Source organism: Mercurialis annua, linkage group LG1-X (genome assembly GCF_937616625.2).
Source record: "Mercurialis annua linkage group LG1-X, ddMerAnnu1.2, whole genome shotgun sequence".
Taxonomy (NCBI): domain Eukaryota; kingdom Viridiplantae; phylum Streptophyta; class Magnoliopsida; order Malpighiales; family Euphorbiaceae; genus Mercurialis; species Mercurialis annua.
This window is the reverse complement of record NC_065570.1, coordinates 53,053,998-53,071,235: the sequence shown is the minus strand read 5'-3', so window position 1 is coordinate 53,071,235 and position 17,238 is coordinate 53,053,998. Positions and strand designations below refer to the sequence as shown.

Here is a 17,238-nt window from a genome sequence, read left to right as displayed (position 1 = left end):
ATAGATAAGTGCATGAAAAATTTATGGACCGAGACTAGATAAGAATTTTCCCAAACTCAAACTCCACTCCACTCATAAAACTCAAAACTCAATTCAAATTTAATTGAGTTTCATTTTAAAAATTCGAGTTGGATCTAAATAAAATAGTTAAAACTCGAACTCAACACGATAGAATTATCTATATAAATATATAAAAATCAATTTTCAATATAAAAGAATAAATATTATAAATATATATAAATATAAACGGTAAAAAAAATTATTGAGCCAAATATATTAGAATTCAAACTCGATTTAATAATTCATTCGAATAATTCAAACTCGATTCGATAATTAATTCGAGTAACTCGAACTCGAGTTCGATTCGATGTGAATCGAGTTGGTTTCAAATAATTTACTCTTAAATTTTTTGATTCGGTTGGCTAATATAAAAAATGGACGAACAGAGTGAAAAGACATATCGTTTGATTTTCATTAAAATATGAATTATGACAAAATTGAATCTTCAAAATAATTTATTTTAAAATCTATCTACGTAGCTTATGTGGTTATTTATCCAAAAATCAAGAGTATATCTTTGTAATTAACGTGTTCGTGTGGTACTTGCAGTTGGCATACGTATCTTGTACAATACATCTTCAACATATCCACGCGCCGCCGCACGATAAAATTACCGCCAAATACCATCACTAATAAAAGACACAACCCGCCAACTCCTTTTTCTCATCTTCATCCACCAGAACATTTTCATCATTTGTAGAGTTAACTCAAGATTTATGATTTCCTTAAACTCAATTTCTGAAAATAAGCAACAGTAAACCCCCCGGAAAAAACCTAGCTATATTCCATCTCGTGACATTTATAAAATCAAATCCAATGGCGATTATCAGCGACGCACTGCGACAAGCATTCATGCCGAAGCGCGAGTACGAGAGTCTTCGAGAAGAAGATAAAGCATGGATCAAGCTTCAAAGACCAGTACTAGGGTTTATTTTGTTCGCTATTTGTTTCTTGATTTTTGTATGCACAATTATTAGCTTGAGGATTGTGTTTCCTGGTGACAGTGGAAAGAGACCGTTCTGTAGTGAGCTTAGACTGCAGCCTTTGCAAATAAATTTGAAAGGCGGCGGCAGCGGTGGTGATTCGGATCTGGTGGCGGGTGCTTTTTATCTTACGGATCAAGAAACTGTTGATTACTATTGGATGGTTGTTTTTATTCCTTCTCTAGTCATTTTCTTTGTCTCTGCTGCTTATCTCTGTGCAGGTAAAATATCCTTCTCTTTTTCTTTCTAATTTTTTTTATTTAGCTTGATTTTTCTTGAAATGCAATTTAGTCAATTCTTATTCAAGTCAATGTAGGAATGACAAATGAAGAAATGAAACCAATCCATTATTGATATGATCTGCAAGATGTTAGTTCAATTGAAGTATTGCCACGATTTAACATGATATTTTAAGAATTCGGTTGAAATCAGTTTTTTTAAATGATTTCCTTCCAAATTAACCTGTGATGGGTTTTGTAAACAACAAGGCCATAGAGCGAGCGAGGGAAGTAGAATAGTATGAAAATTTGGGCGTGTTTCGATTCTGTTTACATAATCAAAAAATGTGTTTGGTTAATTGTTGCTAATTAATGTATTCTTTTACTTGATGCGCTTGGTAACATGTTTTGGATTTTTTCAGTGATAGAGAAATGCTTGTTGAGAATTATATTTTCTTTGAAAAAAAGTGTTTCCTGAGCAAAGAAATGCTGGACACTCAGTTTCAAGTTGTTATGCATGGTAGTATGAGATAAAAATGTGGTTTTCAGTACTCAATCTTCATTAGAGTTTTTAGCGGAGTGGTTTATATACTAAATCATGGTTGACATTCAAGATATTAATAAAATTATAAGTACACTGTTCTAGTTATACTGAATCTTGAATATATTAGTATTTATGTCCCTTTATTTTGGCCTTTTGGGTTGAGGAACTAAGACACTGGGTTGGAAGATGGTTTTTGTTGTCTATTATTCAGAATCTCATGGCTTTATATGCGATGCAGGGATGACTGTTGCTTATTCTGCTCCAGCAAGACATGGATGCTTGATGGTGGTTGAAAATAATTACTGTGCTTCAAAAAGGGGTATATTATTATTTTTTGATTCAACGCTGACATTATTAAAAGGTTTCTCTTTCTATGCATGATAAAGAGGTGCTAGCTTGAAATTGTAATAGTATCAATACTAGTTATTAAGAATAAGAAAAAGAACAAATATCCATATTTTTTGAGTTTTTATTATTTGTTGTTGTTGGAAATGCTAGCTGCTGCTATTGCAATTGCTTCAACTTATGGTGGTTGATACATTTGTACTGACCCCAAGATTAATAATGAACTCATAACTTGAGGAAGTAAGAGAGACGGCGGATTTAGCAAGTGTTTTAGATATCCCAAGGGATTTTTTGGCGTAAGCGTCATATATGCATGTGTTTGATCCGGTCATCATAAATGTTGTGTGTTCTATTATATGCTAATTCATGCACAACAGAGTTACGTAGGAGAAAAGCAACAAGTGGAAATTCAGTCTTTTTGTAGTTATTCCGATTTCCGAGTACGGCTTTGTACTGTGCCTATAAGGATCGGCAATCACCGTATGTTTGCTATTTTATTGTTCCATGGAGGAGTCACTGGTTAGTTATCACCTCACTCATGTTCATGATATGTCGTTATGAATCTTGAAATAGTAAGGATGAGATAGAGACTCTTTTTTTGCCCATTCATACATTTGGTAGATGGCAAAGTAAGGCAATTAAACGGCGGTTATTCATACATAATATTTGCTCATAAAATTCCTTTTTGTGGTAGGTGTTTTTTTAACAAGTGACTGTAGATTATTTCACTTCTCTAAAACCATGCCCAAACAAGCATCATAAGAAATAGACAAGACAACAAGAAATGTTTTAACTGATTAGAGCAATTAGAAAACTTGATGAAGTTTGAGAAAGAGGATGAATAAGTGATTGATATACTGCTGCGGATAGTCATATATATAGTTGTATTCAGAAACATCTCCTGCATCCAATGTAGCTTATTCATAAGAAAATGAAAAATGAATTGCTTTTGGCCTAGCAAGATATTCTGTTAGAGGTTTCTGAATTCAGTCTTGAATATTAATTGATTGTGCTAGATTAGCCTTATAACTATTCAGTAATAAGCTAATCATTGTCCATTCTGTAATCACTTTTTCGGATTTGTTACGAACTCGATCCACCCATCCTGCTGAATGGCAGGGGATGAGAAGGAAATTAAGACTATTGCGATATTTACTTGATATTGCAAAGCATCAAAAGTCATGGTGGTTTTATGCAGTTGTTACAATAGATAATGTATGTATTTTATGAGCAGCCTGTGACTATTAATATGATGTATGCAGGTGGAGTTCGCTGTCTGTCCATTTTGAACATAGTCTTTGCAATTATATTTGGTCTTCTCGGGCTGTTTCTAGGTTCAAGCCTCCTGACGCTAGGGAGTAGTTGTTCCTTACCTTTGTTTTGGTGCTACGAGATTTCCGTATGGGGGCTGGTTGTTTTATATGGCGGAACTGCTTTCTTTTTGAGAAGGAGAGCAGCTTCAGTTCTCGATGAGAGTGATTTTAGTGGCAGAAGCCTTGGCCTGGAAATGTTAGAAGCCAACACTTTGCAAGTCACGCCAGATATGGAAAGGCGTGTTTCTGATGGTTTTAGGGCATGGATGGGGTCGTCTGTCCTATCTTCTGATGATGAAGATGAACCCGACACTTACTCAGAAGCATCTCATATGACCCCGGACTACTTCTAACAGGCAGAAAATATGATATTTCAATCGAGTAATATATTGTAGGAGGCAGATTTTCACGGAGCTTTATGCCGGAGAATGAATCCGAATTTCGGATTCTGAAAAGCCCGACCAATACAATTTTTGGTGATTCTAATATTGGATGCAGGAAGGAATTTGGGGTTTGGATGCAGTACATTTCGTTGTAGAAATGTCTGCTGCACTTCACCCTTTTTAGGTAGCACCTCCACAATCATAGCTTGTAAATATTTTAACAACAATCTTATCCTTGTTAAGAGTAACCCAAAGTGTGAAAAAGAAAACAGTTATGATCAGAAGTGAGCAGAAATTTGGTTAAACCGAATTAACTGATATATTCAGTTAATTTGACTTCATAATTCGGTTTTGGTTAAATCGGTCGGTTGTTAATCTAACCGATCGTTTGCTCAACCCTAGTTATAGTAGCTCATGGCTCACCAGTGATTGAGAGTTGGATCCCAATTGAATCTCATGTTTTGGCTCTAACAAACAATGTTTGGGAATGTCTCACCTCACCTCTGCTCAAACACACAGCACGTTCAACTTTGACTCTGGTTGTCTCAATGCTAATATTTTTGGTTCCGGTTCGATATACACGATAGCTGAGGTCCTTCTTGAGTAATAGAATTCTTTAGTTTTTGGCTACTCTTTGTTGAGGGTTTCTTTCCCCCTCAGTTTTGGAGGATAGTGGCCGGTGGTACTACTGAGCGAATACTCACCAGTCTTATATTCTTAAAATCTGATTATGCCAAATACTTGAAAAATGCAGTTATGACATTTGCTGTGCTTCATTTGATTTGGCATATTATTAATAATTTATAGCTTTCTAACAATTAAGATTTATGTTGTAAGTTCCAAGAAAATGAGATTCAAGTTATAATTTTCATCAATTCATTTTTTTCCATAGTACTGTCCGAGTAAATCAATAGATTCGTCAAAGTATAGATTCACCAAAGTACATGACACAAAAGGATCAAATTTTAGAGTATTTGATCTGAAAATATCTATTTTTATAATAAATGAAAAATTAAATAATTATAATAGCCAGCTATAATTAATATAACTAAACAAGTTAACAAACAATATAAACTACGAGTACAAAGTTTTTCTAGTCCTTAAACTTACAAGTCAAGTTTATATAAATTGGATTTGACATATATTGACAATTTACTGTATACATAAAATCAATTATGTTTATTTTGGCGAATGTAAAGTAACTATAATAAATTCTTGTTAATTGTTTTATACCAATTTCCATATCTTTTGTGTTTCTCACCCAATTTGAAAATATAAAAGTAAATGTAATTTAATTTATTTTAAAGACTTACAGATTAAATTGTTTAAAAAATCTACTATAATTTTTATAAACCCGTTTTATAAGTTAAGAATCGATCATTTGCTCAAATTGTTATGTTATTTTTACAAAAACATATTTTTAAATTTTTTAAATGTAAAAAAATGCTTTTAGTCGTTTTTTTATTACATTTACGGTGATCTTTTTTTTTTATATAATTTTTAGTATATTTTAAAAAAGCTTATTTTTATTAATTAATTTTCAGAAAAATTGTATCAAAAAAGCGTATGTTTATAGGATGTAAATTCTTCAAAATGTTATGCACACCAACACTTTATGGGCCTACTCTTATCCAAATAAGAAGCCCAAAAGTTTAACAGAAGCCGGGTACAGCTCTCACTAAACCCTAATCTCTCACCTCACACTCTACCCTCTTCACCTTCCTTCCCCAAGCACGCATATACCAGCTTGATCTCAAATCGAACAATGGCAGCCGGCTACGACCGCGATGACACCACGACGACGGCCATGGCGGCAGGTTCCAATTACGACGACCAGAGTGCCGGTGGTTACGACCCGAATTTCGTACCGGATTCAGTGAAAACATTCGTGGTTCATCTCTACCGTCACATAAGAGAGAAAAATGTGTACGAGATCCACCAGATGTACGAAACGTCATTTCAAACGTTATCTGATAGGCTCTTTAAAGAAGCCCCTTGGCCGTCTGTTGACGCCGTTGCTCACTACGTTGATAATGATCACGTCTTCTGTCTCCTATATCGCGAGATGTGGTTCCGGCATCTGTACGCTCGTTTGTCGCCTACTCTTAAGCAGAGAATTGATAGCTGGGATAATTATTGTAGCCTTTTTCAGGTTTATTATTAATATTTTGCTTTTTATTAGCTATAGTTTTTATTTAATTTAGTATTGTCCTTAGTGTTAGAAAGCTCATTACCAAAAAAGTGTGAAATGACTAAATTCTGTTCAATATTATTGTTAAGTTGTAGTTGGAATTCAATTATCTCAACTTCAACGTTAAGAGGAATTAAATTGTGCTAAAATGATAGAATATTGTATGAATTTAGTTTATTTGAATTCGTGCAATATATTTGTTCTGAACAAGACGTATTAGTTTGGGCAATTGTTGCGTTTATTTAATTGCTTATTAGTGTTATTGTTTTTGGGAATAGGTTGTGTTGCATGGAGTAGTGAATATGCAACTGCCGAATCAGTGGCTATGGGATATGGTGGATGAGTTTGTTTATCAGTTTCAGAGCTTTTGTCAGTACAGAGCTAAGATGAAGAACAAGAATGAGCAAGAGATTGCCCTATTGAAGCAAAATGATCAGGTATATCGCTCGTTGTTGCTGCTAGAATTCAGTTATATTTATACAATTCCTGTGCTTGGAAAGGCACAGTTGAAGAATTCAATGCTTGTAAGTCATAACTTACAAAAAATGCATTTAAAATGAAATTAAGGTATGCCAGAAGTGATACGATTTTTGCAAGAATCAGTCAATTGGTTTTCTGAAAATGAAAATGTGGATCTTAGGCTGATGGTTCATTCAACTCATAGCTTCATATATATACCTTTTAGTATGCTCCTGTCTGTCTATGTTATGTAATATAATTACATGAGTGGTTTATGGCAGGCTTGGAATGTTTATGGAGTGCTCAACTTCTTGCAAGCACTTGTTGAGAAGTCAAATATTATTGAGATTTTGGAGAGGGAGAAGGAAGGCCTTGAACAATTTACTGCTACTGATGGCTATGATTATAATGGTGGAAGTAATGTATTGAAGGTGCTAGGATATTTCAGTATGGTAGGTTTGTTGCGAGTTCATTGTCTATTAGGCGACTATCACACTGGCCTGAAGTGCTTGCTTCCAATAGACATTAGTCAACAAGGTGTCTACACCAGTGTTATCGGAAGCCACATAACCACCATTTATCATTATGGTTTTGCCAATCTTATGTTGCGTAGGTATGTAGGCACTTTATTTCTTCTCTTAAATTACATTTCAATCATCCTACTCTTTCCTTTGTTAATTATTGTTGGGCCTTCTTTACAGGTCCAAGCCTTAATTTTGTATGTGATTGTTTTCACGATGCATATAATTTAATGTTTTTTGAATTCTCTGCCTGAATGTATGATGTAATATGTTTAGTAGGGTCAATCAAAGTAATTTCTTTTATGGGCTCTATGGAGAGATCTTACCAGAAGGTATAAGTATTATTTATAAGTTTGTTCTGATATGTGCATATTTGAGCCTATGGCCAACAGAGAAACTATTGATGAAGGAACCCGTATTACTTCCACACCAAACTTTGACTCCTTCCCCGTCCACTTCCTACATTCTTCCTATGCTAAGGATGAGTAGATGTACCTTTTTATATATTTGTTTTTTTGTCCTTATCTTGTTTCTTTTTGTTTAATTTATTGTTTTGGTTGCTCATGTGGCAACATCTCTCTACACAATCTGAGGGCATTATTTACAGACAATCATCATGTCTTGTTTAATGAGCTTATCAAATCCTCTTAATTTTCTTAAGGTATGTGGATGCTATTCGCGAGTTCAATAAAATTCTGTTGTACATATACAAGACCAAGCAATATCATCAGAAATCTCCTCAATATGAGCAGATTCTAAAGAAGAATGAGCAGATGTATGCTTTGCTGGCAATTTGCCTTTCCCTTTGCCCCCAAGTGAAGCTTGTTGAGGAGACTGTAAATTCTCAATTGAGGGAGAAGTATGGTGAAAAGATGGGTCGCATGCAAAGATATGATGATGAAGCATTTGCCATTTATGATGAGCTATTCTCATACGCCTGCCCCAAATTCATTACACCTTCAGCTCCAAGTTTTGAAGAGCCTCTTGTAAACTACAACCAGGTATGCACTGTCCATGTTATTTGCGCAGACCTAAAATTTGAATTAAATTGCATAATCTTGTTTTATACCCTCCCTATTTAGTTTGACTATTTCCTTTAATTCCATATTACAAGGAAGCAATTACTGAGGTTCAATTGGTCTATGATGTTAAGTGTGATCTATGTATTTTGAATCTATCTTATCACAGTATATTGCTGTATTTAAATTCAATCTAGAAAAAAAGGTGTATGTGCATGCCAGAAATATTTTGTAAAGAATCTAGACGTCATTTAAACATATAATGGATAAGCGCACTAATGATGCTATTATCTTCCCTTTGAATACATAGTTATCAGTTTTTTCTTAATTCTATGTTTTTCTTTGCACGTAAAGCAATATCATTGTTAACGTTCAAGCTTATATCTTTCCAGCTTCCGTTGTACAAGTTCAATATTGCACGAACTAAAATGTCAGAGTGAGCTTTTGTGCTGTTGAGGGACCAATATTTAGTCATTTCTTTTTTACTTTGCTATTTTAAAATTTATATCTGCCAGTTTTCTTCCCCTCTCATCTCTGCTTACACATGCATCTAAGTTTATCAGTGCTGGTTATTTTTCACAGGATGCCTACAGACTGCAGTTGAAGCTATTTCTGTATGAAGTAAAGCAGCAACAGCTGTTGTCAGGTGTGCGAACCTTCCTGAATGTGTATTCAACCATATCCCTTGCAAAGCTTGCCAATTACATGGAGGTAGATGAACCCAATTTGAGGTACGGGATTTTCTTTTATAGATTGATGTCTTTCAATATTATGTTTATGCAGCAAGCTTTAATATGCTCCTGTCTTTCAGGAGCATCTTGATGACATACAAGCACAAGACTCATTCTGTTGATTCTGAGGGAAAGATTATCTCTAATGCTGATGTGGATTTCTACATTGATGATGTATGCTATTTTTATTTGTTTCCTTCTAGTTATTATCTTATATATAGCTTTTTTATGTGTTATGGAAACATTAGTACGCATAACTATTAAACGAGAAAATGGTTGTCTTTGGTTAACCTACTATTGGCTTGCAAGGTAGCGCCTATGCTTTTCATACGTATTTCTAACCAATCAACTTTTAGTAACGTATGAAACTCTGCTTCCCTCTTCTCTTACTGTGGCTTGAAGTGGCTTTTGGAACTTTTGGTTTTGGGTGCAGGACATGATTCAGGTGGTTGAATCAAAACCAGTGAAGCGGTACGGAGATTACTTTTTGCGGCAAATTGTCAAGGTATAGATTTTTCTCCCTTTAGTTTTCATTTTCTCTTATTTGTCTCACATCTTAAAACGTGATGAATGACCTATCTGTTTCTCCTCGTCATGTTACAGCTTGAAGGTGTGATACATGACATGAATCGGGTAAAGCTGGAGTGAGCAAATAATTTAGTAGAATCGGAGCCCTGTTACTTTGACAGAGATTTTGTTTATTTACTGGCATTTTCTTGCATATTCTTTTTCTTTTTAATTTATTTTTCTCGAGTTAGCTTTTTGAAATGTAATATCTTGCTTAGAAAGGAGATTAATGTATTTGGAATGGTATCTATCCAGTTGACGGACACACTGGAAGGATAATGTGCTTTGTAACGATATGGGAAAAAAATATATGCAGATGTGGATTTGTCTGTATACTTGTTAGAATTATAGTTTTATTTGGCTTTGAATAGCTAGTTTCTCATTTTGTGTTATTCTTACAATTAGGATTTTCATGTTTTGAATTGACGACTAGAACGTTAGGTTTTACCGTCAGAGGTTAGAAACTTCCTTCTCTAGACTAATCAGAACTCCCATTAAATGGCAGTTTTAGGGGAGGGCTAAACACTTGGAAATAACAAAACTTAAAGGCCTTATCCTGTGAAATGGCCGTCATCTTTTAGTCTGATAAAGGAATTAATATTATTATCTTTATGAATATTACATATGGATATTGTTGTATTGGGAGTGGCAATGCTTACCTCGATTTTGTGTACAGTGTGATCATTGAATTTTATAATATATACTCCCTCCATTTCTAAAATTAATACTAGGTTTCAAATTTTATTTATCTCATATTATAGGCATTACATATTTATTTTACTAAATAATAGTTAAATATATCCTTATTAATTATAGAAAATATCTTAAAAATATAACAAAAATTATTAGAAGATAAAAATTACTATTATTATAATAAATGAGGACAATTATAATATTTTTTCATGTATTAACACATTTTATCTAGAGAATTTAAATTTTTTAACATCTGTACTGACAATTTAGGACGGAGTGAGTATATTTTTTTAATTGTAAAATTAGTGTATTAGGAACCAAATCAGCCGCTTCAACTGATTTGACTATGATTCTACAGTTAGGCTAATTTTATTGTTCTTAAAAATTGAAATATCAATTTAACTTTCTTAAATTAAAAATAAAATAAAATATAATTATTATTGAATCAGTTACACTGTAACATTTTTTCATTAACTAGTTAAAGTATAATTTAGATTTAGTTATTTAAAAATTACAGATTTATTATGTTTTGTAAATTTCACATGAGTTTCAGTTTTGATAATTTAAATTATGAATTACCATTATTTGTACTTTAAATACCGAATTTTTTTTCCGATAAAAGAGTGCTGATGTGGCTAACGAAATATATATTGTTCTCGCGTACATATTAGCAATTTTTTTAACGAAAAATTGTTTGATGCTTCAAATTGTAAAATTGAATGGTTCATTTTCCAGAAATTTTTGTCCCCTTTTTTAAACTAAATAATGCAAAAACGCAAAAATTAGAATTTTACTTGTAACATTTTCATACCGTTGTGATTTAATATGCCAAATACATATAATTCCTATGGCTGTCACATATGTATAAAATTGTCGAAAAACAGTCTGCACTGCAAAATGCAAAAAGTGGAAAAGTTATAATTTTTTTAACATTTAGAACGATATGAAACGCTAGAATTTATTTTGCTAATATCTCTATAATCGAATATTATTTCTTCAATAAGGCACATGTCTTTTTTTTAGAGAGGGTTGGAGGAGTATATTAATCTTTTTTTATTAAAAATATGTTTTAATACATTTATATGAACAAATCAGAATTTAAAGAAACAGATAATGGATCTAGAAGTAATAAGAATCCAATCTATATGATCGCAGAAGCCAAAAAAGTGGGTCCAAAGAAATAATATTTGTCAAGTGTCAGCTTATATAACTGCCACCATCTTCTTCTTCGGCAAGCAACCCACGTTAGAAGCAAACCCAATTTACCCCAACAAAATCAAAATTACTTAACCCAGGCAGGCTCTTCACGAATCGTTAAGAATCATAGACGCAGCCAAATATAACCGAAATGGCCTCCCCTTCTTCTGATCGGAGAATTATCGTTCTGGCGAGACACCTTCGTTCCGGTCTGGAAATGGATGCTCCGACCGACCTCATTTCTGCTTCTCCAACTTCCGGTTTTCAGGAAAACTCAGTTTTCTCTCACGTTGTTCGCGCTCCTGAAGATCCTATTCTTGGTGTACGCTAATCAATCCATAACACTCTTCTTTGATTAAATTAATGGTTGTTTAATCTTATATTATTCATGTTTGATGAAAATAGGTAACTGTTGCTTTTAACAAAGACCCGAGTCCTGTCAAGCTTAATTTGGGAGTTGGTGCTTATCGAACTGAGGTAAATTCATTTGTATATTTGGATCTTTCATTTTTTAATTACTTCTATTTTTTCTAATCCGTGTGATTTTGTTGTTTGATAGGAAGGAAAACCTCTGGTTCTCAATGTAGTCAGAAAAGCTGAGCATCAGCTTGTTAATGATAGGTGAGTTTGAGTGCAATTCTGCTTTCATTTTTTTAGATTATTGCTAACTCTGTGTTACTACTAATTTGCAGGTCACGCGTAAAGGAGTATCTTTCTATTGTTGGACTTGCTGATTTCAACAAATTGAGTGCCAAGCTCATTTTTGGAGCTGACAGGTGAAGAACTGTTAACTGCTTTTGTTATATGTACTGTGCTCGAAAAATTATTAGAAGAAATTTTTCGTTTGTGGTGTTATATGCCGAGTAATTGAGTTAAACTTGGCAATAAAGGCCATATTGATTGCTGATTGAATTAACTTGGTTTACTTAGAATTGATGCGGTTTTTATTGATTGGTGATATTAATTTAGTTACACCACTATGCATGAAAAGGTTATAATCGTATGTGGTGAAATTAGTTCAAAATTACCAACCAATAACCTCTCCTTGTTAATTTTAAGTTTTGTTATGCAAGTACCTTGTATGATGTTTGCCTCATTGGTTGTTTTTTCGTGCTCGATTTTAGCCCTGCTATCCAAGAGAACAGAGTTACAACAGTTCAGTGCTTGTCTGGCACTGGCTCTTTGAGGGTCGGAGGTGAATTTTTGGCCAAACATTATCACCAAGTAAAATTCTCTATCATTTCACCATCCTTTTACATTGCTACCATAAGTGATGACAAAAAAATGTGAATTCATCTGAATCTAAATGTTTGCCTTGCTATGCAGCGCACCATATACATTCCCCAGCCAACATGGGGAAACCACCCTAAAGTCTTCACTATGGCTGGGTTATCTGTTAAAACTTACAGATATTATGATCCAGTAACACGCGGGCTGAACTTCCGAGGTTTGGAACCTTCCACTGAATAGGCTAGCATTACTTTCTAGTCCTCCATTTTGCTTTTATGTGTAAACTTGGCATTTCATATGCATCAAAAGTAAATATAAATTTTATATACCGACATTTTGAAAGAAAACAAAAATTAAGAATAATATGTCATATCTCTCTGCTGTTCCGACTAACTTCTTGTATGATAATTTATGATTGCTTTAATGTGTAACGGCGATTTTAATGTTATTAACAGGCCTGTTAGAAGATCTTGGTTCTGCCCCATCTGGAGCTATAGTCCTTCTTCATGCATGTGCGCATAATCCCACTGGTGTTGATCCAACTCTTCAACAGTGGGAGCAGATAAGGCTGGTGATGAGGTCAAAAGGATTGATGCCTTTTTTTGACAGTGCCTACCAGGTAACCTGCTTTAGATGCAAGAGAACAGCCCTATTGATGATTAACTTATGAGGATCGACTTCATAACGGTTTGAATTGTTTGTTGTCCTAGGGTTTTGCAAGTGGAAGTTTGGATTCCGACGCACAGCCTGTCCGCATGTTTGTTTCTGATGGAGGCGAGCTACTTGCAGCTCAAAGCTATGCAAAGAACATGGGGCTTTATGGGGAACGTGTTGGTGCCTTGAGCATTGTATGACTAAGAATTCTACGAATAATTTTGTTTGCATTTGTAAACATAACAGAACCTAATCTTCAATCTTTTTTTCTATGCAATTGGTTTCCTTACAGGTTTGTAAGACTGCTGATGTTGCAAGCCGAGTTGAGAGCCAACTGAAACTTGTTATCAGGCCCATGTATTCAAACCCGCCTATTCATGGTGCATCTATAGTTGCTTTTATCCTAAAAGATAGGTAACCACAACAAACCGTGCTGGTCTGCTCTGTGCAGTCTAGATAGGTTTTATTTCTTTTTTTTTTCCGCTTCACTGAAAATATATGAATTAGTGAACCAATGATAGCATCCTCGTAGTCTGCATTGTAACACTTTTCTATTTTTTATGGTCTGACTACAGGAATTTGTACAATGAGTGGACCATTGAGCTGAAGGCAATGGCAGACCGTATAATTAGCATGCGTCAGCAACTCTTTGATGCATTACGTGCTAGAGGTTCCTATTCTTCAGTTTAGCAATCCTTCAATATGCTTTGTTTTCTCTAGCCTTTCAAATTTATTAGCCTCTTCTACTAAATGTTGTCTTCAATTGTCTGTTTCGTTATTTATGAGTTTTCTCCTTGACTCTTATTTAGTTGCATGAACTAATGACTGACTGAATTCAGAGACATGATTTTGGCTGCATATTTTTTATCAGCATATGCAAATGTATTTTTAACAGATTTATGAACAATTGGCCATGTTAGTTAGTTTATAAGAGAAAAATAAAATATCTTTGTGCAAGTATTTTTATGTTTGATCAAATATTTATGTGTACATGTATTTGCAGGAACACCTGGTGACTGGAGTCATATTATTAAACAGATTGGAATGTTCACTTTCACTGGCCTGAACTCTAATCAGGTTGCCTTCATGACCAAAGAATACCACATCTATATGACATCTGACGGGTAATAAGCTCCGTTCCTCGCATTTGTATGATTGTTGCATTGCTTTACTGGGACAAAATATATTCATTTTTGATATTGTTCCATATTTTTATATTTGGCACAGAATATGCTGTAGTGATACGTTGATACTATAATATCTATGTGCTTCAGGGGTGTGCATTCAATTGAACTGAAATTTTGCTCTTTTATAAGTGAATCAAATTTGTAAAGATTCAAAATATTTTAAACAGAACCGAAATGGTCGGTTTGGCTAGTTTGGTTTGGTTTTTTCAATTTGAGTTGTATTAAAGTGAACTGATTTTTTTTCTGCTTCCAAAGCCAAAGCCAAAACCAAAACCAAAACAAATTGAAAATTTGAATATTTTATAATGTCAAACCAAACCGAATCAAACTTAAAATCATTATTTTCAATTCGGTTTGATATTTCAGTTTGGCTGAGTTTTTACACTCCCTATAGTAACTATTCTCCAAGAGAGCAAGTGTAAGCCTTAGAATGAAGAAAACTAACTTTTACCTGCCACTTCCCTCATCACTTGTTGCTTTGTTGGTCCTATAGAACATATTTTGGTTGCTTTACATAGGGGTGTGCAAAATTGAATCAAACGGAATAATCAAACGGAACAGATAAATTTGGTCTGGTTCGATTTTGTACATAATAAGTTAGATAAGTTTTCGTGCAAGCCGAACCAAAAAAATCGAATAAAAAAATCCACCAAAATAACTAGTTCGATTTAGTTCGATTTGAAAAGTTTTAATTTCCAAGACTTCAGTTTGGTTTTAAAAAAAGAAAAATTTCGGTTCTATTCGGTCCAGATCAAACCGAATGGCATACCTCTTATTTTACTGCATAAGAATGCCTTTTGGATTATTGACGACCGAGGTCATGATTTCGTGAAATTTCTAAGTGTGTGTGTGTGATATGGGTGCAGGAGGATTAGCATGGCTGGTCTGAGTTCAAAGACAGTCCCTCATCTTGCAGATGCAATACATGCAGCTGTTACCCGAACTGCTTAAAACAGTCGTCAGTTTCAGTAATTCTGCCACAAATTTGGTCACAGCTCAGCCCCTTCTGTTTTTGATGTTAATAAGAGCCTAATAATAGTTGCAGAAAAGCTTCTTTCAAATAAGTTTTCTTTCAAAATTAGAGGTAGAATCTGTAACATTTTTATAATACATGCTCTCTGTTTTAGTTTATCTCCATAAGCCCTCTTCTAATGTTCAACCTGGTATATCATTATCAATAAAGTGATTAGCAATTCAAAAATATTCAATTCTTTCCAAAGACGGTCTTCCTTTAAATTTAGTCAAGTCTAATTTAACACTCAAATAGGAATCATATTTATTCAAAAGTTGTCAACTTTTTTAATTTTATTTTATTTACAATTAATTTTTAAAATTTTGACAATTATAATCTGATTTTAATAAATATATTTCAGTCAAAAATATTGTCTTTGGTTATAATTTAAAAGGTAAAAAAGCTTTAGTTTTTTTTATAAATTAAATGTAATTATTAAATTAATCTATAATTAATAAAATCAAAATGTCAAGTGATTAAGTTTTAAAATATATTGTATTTCTAGCATGTTTTATCACTTTTTATATTTTAATAAATTCCCTCCATCCCAAATTGAAAGGCATTATTTTAAGTTTTTTTTTTTTAAATTATAGGCGGTAATTTATTACTTAAATGGAATATTACCCTCACTAAGCAACAAAGTCAACACTGCATTAAATAAGGGCAAGTGTGATATTTTTTATAAAATTACTCACTTTGTATAGATTTATTAAATTTTTTAATATTTGTGTTTGTTCTAAACTGTCTATCAATTTGAGACAGAGGGAGCAATACTGATATATAAATGAGGAAAAATTCATAGGTAGACTCTGTTTAGCACGTCATCCGTAGACTAAACCTATCATATTATAACATGTCATTAAAATAGTGACATTATCGTAATATCACCATTAAAAAGTGTAAAAAGTAACAACCAAAATTACGATAGTGTCATTATTTTAGTGACCTGATATAATTTAATAGGTTAGTCTACGATGACGTGGTAGACTTAAGTCTACCTAAAAATTTCTCACAAATGAGCTATAGCTCAAATGGTTTAAGCGTTAGACAGCAAATTGCTAGATCGTAAGTTCAATTTCTCCGACAAACGTTTTCCCTCCCAATTATATATATAAAAGAAAAATAGTACTGATGTGGATATTGAATATATTATTATATATAATAAACCATGTTTAAATTATCAAGCTGAAAGTTCTTAAAAAGTACTCTCTCCGTTCCATAAAGATAGACCATTTAGATAAACACAATGAAGTCATTAATCCATTTGAGGATAACTAAACATATTTATTAAGGGTATATAAGACCTTGAGCTTTTAAATTGATTACCAAATATAAAAAGTTGCCTATAATTTAGAACGCCAGAAATAAAAAAAATGGCCTATTTTTATGGGACGGTGAGAGTATGAAAATAGGCCAAACTATTCTGTAAACTTTAACTTTTACATTCTCTATCAATTACGATAAAATCTTTTCAATTATGTTTAATTTGAAAGCTTTTTCTACAGTTGTGTTAAATACAAACATTTGCATCTTTTGCCAATTATGATAAAATTTTAAAAAATTGTCTAACTTCTAAAATGAGTTAATATAAACGTTTTGGTCGCAATTGATAAAAAATCATAAAAAATTCATTTAAAAAATTAAATTTAAGATTTTGGTCATAAAAAAAACTTTAAAACAGATATAGTTGTACAAATTAAAAAGTTTAGTTGTAATTGATTAAAAAAAAAGTATTTATTTGAATTTAAAAAATACTTAGGCCTAAAAGATAAATTAAAATTTATGATTACAGCTTTCGAAGAAAGTAAAAAGAAAAGAGAATATAGCTGCAAATATAATATTCCCTCCGTCCCATATTGATAGGCAGTTTAGGACAAAAACAAGTATTAAGAAATTTAGTAAATCTATGCAAAAGGAGTAATTCTGTAGAA

General features: G+C 33.1%; 3 protein-coding genes across 3 annotated transcripts; all 3 read left to right on the top strand.

Annotated features, from left to right (window-relative positions):
- The first annotated feature begins 588 nt into the window (after positions 1-588).
- LOC126665242 (uncharacterized) lies at positions 589-4,725 on the top strand. The gene is made up of 3 exons (XM_050357977.2): positions 589-1,264; positions 2,044-2,124; positions 3,413-4,725. The coding sequence occupies exons 1-3, from the start codon at positions 877-879 to the stop codon at positions 3,814-3,816; spliced, it is 873 nt and encodes a 290-aa protein (XP_050213934.1). The 5' UTR covers positions 589-876; the 3' UTR covers positions 3,817-4,725.
- A 782-nt stretch (positions 4,726-5,507) lies between these two features.
- On the top strand, positions 5,508-9,716 carry LOC126662968 (uncharacterized). The gene is made up of 8 exons (XM_050356388.2): positions 5,508-5,998; positions 6,316-6,474; positions 6,778-7,109; positions 7,679-8,018; positions 8,619-8,767; positions 8,848-8,941; positions 9,201-9,272; positions 9,371-9,716. Exons 1-8 carry the CDS (start codon positions 5,612-5,614, stop codon positions 9,413-9,415), a joined length of 1,578 nt encoding a protein of 525 aa, XP_050212345.1. The 5' UTR covers positions 5,508-5,611; the 3' UTR covers positions 9,416-9,716.
- A 1,462-nt stretch (positions 9,717-11,178) lies between these two features.
- Positions 11,179-15,498, top strand: LOC126666053 (aspartate aminotransferase, cytoplasmic). The gene is made up of 12 exons (XM_050359010.2): positions 11,179-11,546; positions 11,630-11,701; positions 11,784-11,845; positions 11,917-12,000; positions 12,349-12,448; positions 12,551-12,671; positions 12,910-13,073; positions 13,165-13,302; positions 13,401-13,522; positions 13,684-13,778; positions 14,112-14,232; positions 15,162-15,498. The coding sequence occupies exons 1-12, from the start codon at positions 11,376-11,378 to the stop codon at positions 15,244-15,246; spliced, it is 1,335 nt and encodes a 444-aa protein (XP_050214967.1). The 5' UTR covers positions 11,179-11,375; the 3' UTR covers positions 15,247-15,498.
- Positions 15,499-17,238: the final 1,740 nt, after the last annotated feature.